Source organism: Nematolebias whitei, chromosome 5 (assembly GCF_014905685.2).
Source record: "Nematolebias whitei isolate Nwh7 chromosome 5, NemWhi1, whole genome shotgun sequence".
NCBI lineage: Eukaryota > Metazoa > Chordata > Actinopteri > Cyprinodontiformes > Rivulidae > Nematolebias > Nematolebias whitei.
This window is the reverse complement of record NC_056502.1, coordinates 2,944,479-2,952,166: the sequence shown is the minus strand read 5'-3', so window position 1 is coordinate 2,952,166 and position 7,688 is coordinate 2,944,479. Positions and strand designations below refer to the sequence as shown.

Here is a 7,688-nt window from a genome sequence, read left to right as displayed (position 1 = left end):
GCAGCAGCCCTTAGACTCTAAAGGCTCTAAACTTTAGAGTTTAGAGCCTTTAGAGTCTAAGGGCTGCTGCAGAGAATAGTTTTGTTACAAAGCTACAAAAAAGTTGTGGTCACAATCTGCAGTAAATGCAAACTTTGATTTTTATTAACAGTCTCTGCGGCTGAATGTTACTGAACCAACTGATTCTACCCGACTGTTTCTTAGCATTCAGGTTTTACCACACACAGACTCAAGAGTCAAACCATACAAAACAAAAGACCCATCATGCCTTTAAGAAATGCATATCACCCGCCACCTTTCACGCCAGAGTTTTAGACTCAGAACTGCAGCTCACGTTGAAACGTTATTAAACTTTGAGAATAAAATTATTGGTGATTTCATGCAGTTTTGCAATAATCTTGTTGGAGCTCTGAGTACGTGAATGACTCTCCAGCAGATGTGTTGTTCAAAACGTTGGACTAAAAAACGTGTCGGGGGTGACGTTCAGCCACTACTACACCTCATTTTAGCCGGATATTATACATACAATATTATATTTCATTAAAATCTGTAGATTCCAGTGATTCATAAGATATTCTGCTAACAGTACAGACAAATGGACACATGCATGCAGAGATATGGGCAACAACATTATTGCTTCACCTTTGCCTTCGGGTGATAGCAGCACGCACGACCTTCTGCCAGAAGCTAATCTCAGCTGCAGTGAATGATTACTTCTTAGCCTTGACTGCACTTTCCATCTCCTCATCGGTCAGCTTGCATTGAAGGAACAGTTGAAGTGACCTCAAATAAAACAAGAACTCGAGTCTTCCAGCAAGTACGTCTAATAGAAGCTGTCCTTTAAGTGTCACTTAACATCACTGTGACTCCGTATGAAATGTCATATTTTAAGATAAATGATTCGTCTGTGGAGGCTCGAGATCAGGTGCACTCACCTTCCGCTCTTTGGGAAATTTGAATATAATTAACCTTATTTTCTTTGACTTTATGTTTCTAATTCACCACGTTTCAGAGTCATTACTCACATGGCTGAGACAGCTTTGATTCAACGGAGAGCAGGAGTGATAAAAGGGTCCATAAAGGAAAAGCAAGCCAACACATTTATTTATTATTTTGTTTTGTTATGACGCAGTAAATTACTATTACTACTAATTCTACTAATAATGACTATTGCTGACGAGATTTACAGCACAAATAAAACAACGAAGCACCAAAGTAGCACTTAAACTTGATTTATTAATAGCACAAATAATGAGTGATGGTCGTATTAAAAAAACTTTACAAAACATTCACATCATTTATGTTTTTTTTTAACCTACTTTTAGTGAGCCATTTGATTTGGTAATGTCTTTAGCCTTGCTTTTTATTGTCATTTCAGTGCATGTGTTTATTATTAATAACATTATTGTGTTTTGTACATGAAAACTTAGGTAAAAATGTAAATACTTGTATCACCAACATATTACCTGGATTTAATCAAATCTGTTTCAGACTGTCATAAAAACAACAACAATAATAATAATAGTAATAATAAAAATAATAATAAACAGTTATGGTTTTCAATCGTTAATAAATAAATAAATAAATCGGCGTTGGAGCGCAGCCCGTCTAGTTGTTGAGTGACGTTTACAGATGACCAATGAGATAGCTTCTCTCAGGATCCTGCCCAATCAGGAGAAAAAGGGGGCGGGTCTACGTGTAATCCTCGCTGGTGCGTTCAATGACAACAAACATCGAGTTTATAACGGATGGCGGCCACGACCGGATAAAAATCCACCACAGGTAAGGCGTTTGGTAACGAATAGAAGCAGTCTCAGGTTTATGCTCGACGTTTATTCGCATTAAACTGTTTTTGTTCTTGACGCTGGCGGAATGTGTTGTCTTGGTTTTGCGTTTAAAGACGAACGGTTCCAGACACGGGGGTTGCTGCGGAATGTGACAGAATGAGAATAAAACATGTTTTAACTCGACGTACGTGGCTCCTGTTGGTGGTGAAGTGTGTGGTTCGTGGTCCCGTTCGGCCGGTCCGGCCCGGTTCGGGTCAGTCTTCAGCAGCGTCATGGCGGCGGCGGCCTGGGCCGACGTTCAAACAAAACAAACATCAAAGCGCCGCGTCGCTTTGACTTTACAAGTTTCGAATTAAAATGGTTTCATTAATCTTCGAGCTGTAATCTAACCTGCAGTAACAGCAGCAAACACCTGAAGCCAGGGTTGCCAGGTAAGAAATGATGAAGTAATGCACTGTTGCTTTAGAAATAAATTTTGACCCAAACTGTCACGTGCGCTGCGTCAAGGTGTTGTAAGGTGAGGTTGTGTTTGGAGGACGTGCACACAGATTAGGAGGGGGTAAAACCATGTTCACGTTTATCTGGCAACCCTGCGTGAAACCACTTGGTTGAATTCCACAGATTAAATAAACAAGATAAAACAAATAGTTAACGGTCATAGATTTAATTTATTTCTGACTGTTGTTGTCAGGACCCCTCATGTGATGTTCTGTGACCCACAGTGGGGTCCCCTGGGGATCAAACAATGCTGTAAAGAAAAGGTTGGCGGGTCCAACTCTAATCTAAAGCAGTATATTAAATTTTAAAAGTCTTAGTCACCACTTTATTTATATTTTACATCCGAGGAGCCACGTTTTCTTTCTTTAAAGAACTCTTGATCAATAGTTTTTCAGTTTTTTCCCAGTAGGCTTTTTGACCACTTCCTTTCGTTTCAGCGGACTATTTTCTAATGTTGTTGAACTCTGACCCCTGACTCTCCCTAGAGCTGGTTTCTGCTGCCAGGACTTGGCACGCCCTCCTTCACCCGCAGCCCGACGTGCGCAGCGCCCCACCTCACCGGTCCTCCTCGCAGGTGGTCTCACGTGGAGGGAGCATCCCGTCTCTCCTTTGGGCTTGGTCCGGCAGAGCCCCAGGAGTCGAGGCTCAAACCACCAGACGCTCGGCGGTGAGCTGGACAAATGAAAGAAATATAAATCTTTATACACCCTGTCATGTGTCACGTGTTGAGCTTGTACTGCAAACACTCAGAGCACGTGGGGGCGCAAGGAACGAGAACGTTTGGATCCAGCTTTAAGAGATTATTTATGTCAACTAGAGAATAGTTTTCAAATCACTTAAGACTGTAAGTACTTTTATTCAAGTAGTAGAGTGAAAAATACTTGTGTAAAGTTTGAAGTCAGTGTAAAGTCAGCTTCACTAATTTAATGGAAAATAGTTAAATATATATTGGATTCTTAAATAAAAGTAAACCAGTCTGGATTCAGCGATCTTTCCGTGTCTCCAAAGGATTATTTCCTCAGTTCCAGCTGCAGGTTCTCCTGGGAACGGTTCTCTGGAGCCGGTCCAGCTTCAGTTTCACTGTCAGATGATTGTGTGGCATGTTGTTAGTCAGCGCAGCAGTTCCTCTCGCTCCATGTCGTCCTTTGTGCTGTGTGCAGACGGCAGCAGCCATGGGCAAGGCCCAGTCTTTCCTGGCCAAGCCTAAAGACGAGAGTAAAGACGCGCTGACGACTGCTGGAGAGCTCAAAGACGGTCAGACGGAGGAGGACGGAAAGAACGGCGACGTTTCTCAGTTCCCCTACGTGGAGTTTACGGGACGGGACAGCGTTACGTGTCCGACCTGCCAGGGCACTGGCAGAATCCCTCGTGGTAAACACCTTCTGATCTCCTTTATAATCACTGAACGTTGGAGTGTAAATGAACGCCGTCCTTAAAAAACAAAAGTCCTGACCGAACATGCATGTTTTATTTTAGAAGAAAAATGTTTTGGTAAAAACTTCAGACTGCTGGAGGAGAAGTATCTAACTTGTTTCTAACGGGTGTCTGAACCTGGCGGCCTTCTGTAGTTCAGCCAGGTTTGAGAGACGTGAAGCTCCTGGGCAGAGAGTGAAGCACAGAAACGATCTGTAATGGGGCTAAAGCAGCTGTCTGCTCTCTGAAACAGCGAAAGGTGATGCGGCTTCAGAGACTTGTCCCTGTCGTCATGTTCTCTGCAAACAGCCGCGCTCACGAGGCTGTGGACAGACGCTTGGCTGCAGAGCCCCGTCCTCCCAACGGAGTCATGAAAAGTTTTATGAGGCTCGGCATTTTGTCGAAACTCCTCGGAAACAAAGTCACGGTTTGTTTGTTTCCAGAGCTGCCTCTTCACTTTGTTTTCTTCCTGCAGCAAATCATCGTCTGTGTGTGTAGATTAGATTAGGGATGTGTTCAGACTCGTGTCATTTAATCCAGTTGTAAACGCACACTTGCTCCGTTGCGTTCGGTTGCCTCTTCATATCACGTTGCAGCTGTCGAGAGGTTGTTGACGATCACATGAGTGAAAACCTGAAATGTTCTAAATGTGAAAATGACCATCTGACGTGTCAGCTGACTGGATTTAGTAGATCTCTTTTTGCATTACCTGATATTAACGTGGTTTATGTGTAAGAAATCAGGCGTGGAAGACGCGTTCAGATTTCTTTTGTCTTCCAAGACGATCCAGCAGCAGCCATGAACAAAAACAACTTCTAAGTTGGAAAGCTAAACTTTAAAGTTTGTATTTCCTCTGCGATGCAACACTCGGCTGTATTTTTGTTTTAAATCTGCTCAGGTCAGGAGAACCAGCTTGTGGCTCTGATTCCGTACAGCGACCAGAGGCTGAGGCCAAGCAGGACGTAAGTCTCTGTCCTCCTTTAAAGCTCTGCTCTGTGTGGTCGCGCTAAACGAGCGGCGGGCGTTTGAAGGCGTCCACTTCTTCCTCCTCTCCTCCAGGAAGCTGTACGTCACCATATCGGTGTCTCTTTGCCTGCTGCTGTCTGGGCTGGCTGTTTTCTTCCTGTTCCCTCGCTCCATTGATGTCACCTACGTGGGAATAAAGTCTGCCTACGTTTCCTACGACCAGGAGAAGCGGATCGTCTATCTCACCATTACAGTAAGTTGTCTTGGTAACCGTCTCAGAGCTGGAGTCAACATTAGTTTATTGATGCAGCCTTGTGACCACACAAGATACTGATTATATTAAGCTCACGAGGAATTATCAGCAGACACTGGACTCTTGTTGAAGTCGATATGAAATATCAAACGGTGTGTTTAAAATTAGCCTCAAGCGCTGAGGTGACGACAAAAGCAGCTACAACGAATGAAGGCGGGCAGCAAAGCAACAGCCATTATTTTCCTGCGTCTGCTGTTGGGACTTTGTTAATCAGATGGTTCTAACTTGGTGCGTTTCATCCACGTCTCACCAGAACACTCTGAACATCACCAACAACAACTACTACGCCATATCGGTGACCAACATCACAGCACAGGTGCAGTTCTCCAAGACGGTGATCGGCAAGGCCAAGTTCAGCAACACGACGGTGATCAGGCCGCTGGACGAACGGCAGGTGGGCACCTCCGACCACAGCAACTACACGTACCCAACTCCAGAACCGCAGTTCAGCCAGAACTCTCATGTGGTTTTTGTTCCCGGGGCTTTTCCAGAACAAATAAAAGTTTTATCAGAGCAGAGTTTTCTTTCAAACCCCACGAAGCTTATGCAAAGTAAACAGTTGAGTTATTTTCAGGTCGTAAGTCTTGAAAATGGAAAATTTGACTAGTTTATAAAACTTTAAAGATAAAACAAATATAGTGGATCGATCTCAGTGTGGAACAAACGTGCTGATGTCGAGCTACTAAACTTAAATGGTTTATTAAGACTGCAGCGTTTCAATTTAATTTATTTATTCAGCACCAAGTCACAGCAGAAGTCTCAGGGCACTGAACAGAAACATGCATATATAAAATAATAATTAAGATTATTTATCTGAGGAGCAGCTTTGAGTTGAACTCCATCACAGAACTCATGTTGAACAAGCATGAAGGCGACAGTGGAAAGAAAAACTCCCTCATGAGGAAGAAACTTCCAGCAGAGCCGCAGCTGTGAAAATCAGGCAGTTTGTCATGTTCCCACAAAGACGTGCATTATTCTTTATTTCTGCTCCAGATTATGACCAAGAGAACGAAAACCCAAACAATGAAATTATTTTATCACAGATGCTCCTCCTCTTTCTTTGCTGCTCAAGTTTCAACCCGTCACCCACCGTGGTTGAACCAGGCGTGAACACGGAGTTTAAATGTGTTAACACATGTAATGGCACTTCTGAACGTTTCACATGTAAATAACTTGTAGCGAGCCACCAACCAGGCACGTTCAGCGCTGTAGACCCTGAGCTGATGTGACCGGTCCAACAAGCGGACCAGGTCTGCCTGGAAACTTTAAGACTCTGTTTAGTCCGTCTTCAGTAAGAGGGCAGAGCTACTATGGCCCACTTCCTGTAGTGCAATTAATGCAGCTTCATGTGTCATAAGTTGACTCCTATCAAATAAAAAGTTTGTTTTCTTGGTAAAATTTTTAAATACTCTGGCATTTTTTTAAATCTATTTCCTCTGTTACAGTCACACTGTTATCTAACATTAAAAAATGTCACATACCAACCAAGTGTATGATGTGACTGATTAAATTATGTCGTGTTCTGCAACATCTGTTTCATTTTTAAGCATAACTCAACTAATAATTGTGATGCTCTTCTTACTGTTTCATCTGAATTTAGGACAAAACACTAAACTAAAGGTTGTTTAATAATCACTAACGTTCCTTTAGTGATTTCTTGTTTTGTTCCTAGAACGTTTTATGAATCGTCTTTTGTTTGTTCTTGCAGCTCGACTACACCGTTCCCACCACCATCGCTGACGAGATGAGTTACATGTTGTGAGTATCCTCCTCCTTGTTGAAAGTGATGCTTTGTAATAATCTGTAACACCTTTATTTTTTATTCAAAATGTCTTGTTTTTCCTCCAGTGACTACTGCACCCTGCCCACGATCAAAGTTCACAACATAGTGGTCATGATGCAGTGAGTATTGTTTGTGGGGGCGTTTATTTTAATGTGGTTATGACGTCACTGTGCAGGTGTTTGTCATGAGCCTCAGATTGTTGTCTCCAAACACCGCCCTCATTACTCCACCCACACATGTTGAAGAGCAGCAGCTTTTGGTGAAACTGTTTTCCTGAGCTCCACTAGGGGGCGCGCACGTGCCTTTAAAATGTCCTCAAACAGTAACAGCTGAGATTCATCCTAAAGTTGTAGATTATTTTCACTTTATCCACCCACAGATTACCAAACTAAATTTAAACTATGATATTATTAATATATTCTGAAGGGGCTGCAGTAGCTCAGTGGTTAAGTGCTGCGGCATTGTAATCCTGAGGCTGCTGGTTCGAGTCCAGGTTGCATCTGGCGTAATTCATTGCTAAATCTTTCATGTCAGTTCTCTTCCTGTGGCAGCTCCTGCAACAGGGAGCAGCTGATGCAGCAGTGGGCAGCTCCTGCAGCAGGGAGCAGCTCCTGCAACAGGGAGCAGCTCCTGCAACAGGGGGCAGCTCCTGCAACAGGGAGCAGCTCCTGCAGCAGGGAGCAGCTCCTGCAGCAGGGAGCAGCTCCTGCAACTGGGAGCAGCTGATGCAGCAGGGAGCAGCTGATGCAGCAGGGAGCAGCTCCTGCAACAGGGGGCAGCTCCTGCAGCAGGGAGCAGCTCCTGCAGCAGGGAGCAGCTCCTGCAGCATGGAGCAGCTCCTGCAACAGGGAGCAGCTGATGCAGCAGTGGGCAGCTCCTGTAACAGGGAGAAGCTCCTGCAACATGGGGCAGCTCCTGCAACAGGGAG

General features: G+C 43.9%; 1 protein-coding gene across 1 annotated transcript in view; it reads left to right on the top strand.

The window, feature by feature from the left end:
* Positions 1 to 1,696: 1,696 nt before the first annotated feature.
* The window catches only part of tmem106ba (transmembrane protein 106Ba), an 8,441-nt gene continuing 2,449 nt past the window's right edge, over positions 1,697 to 7,688 (top strand). The window contains exons 1-8 of the mRNA XM_037676700.1: positions 1,697 to 1,782; positions 2,771 to 2,952; positions 3,446 to 3,656; positions 4,597 to 4,660; positions 4,758 to 4,917; positions 5,231 to 5,371; positions 6,686 to 6,735; positions 6,826 to 6,879. Of these exons, the coding sequence (XP_037532628.1) occupies positions 3,458 to 3,656; positions 4,597 to 4,660; positions 4,758 to 4,917; positions 5,231 to 5,371; positions 6,686 to 6,735; positions 6,826 to 6,879 (668 nt within the window). The 5' untranslated portion in view covers positions 1,697 to 1,782; positions 2,771 to 2,952; positions 3,446 to 3,457. The remainder of the gene's footprint in view (positions 1,783 to 2,770; positions 2,953 to 3,445; positions 3,657 to 4,596; positions 4,661 to 4,757; positions 4,918 to 5,230; positions 5,372 to 6,685; positions 6,736 to 6,825; positions 6,880 to 7,688) is intronic.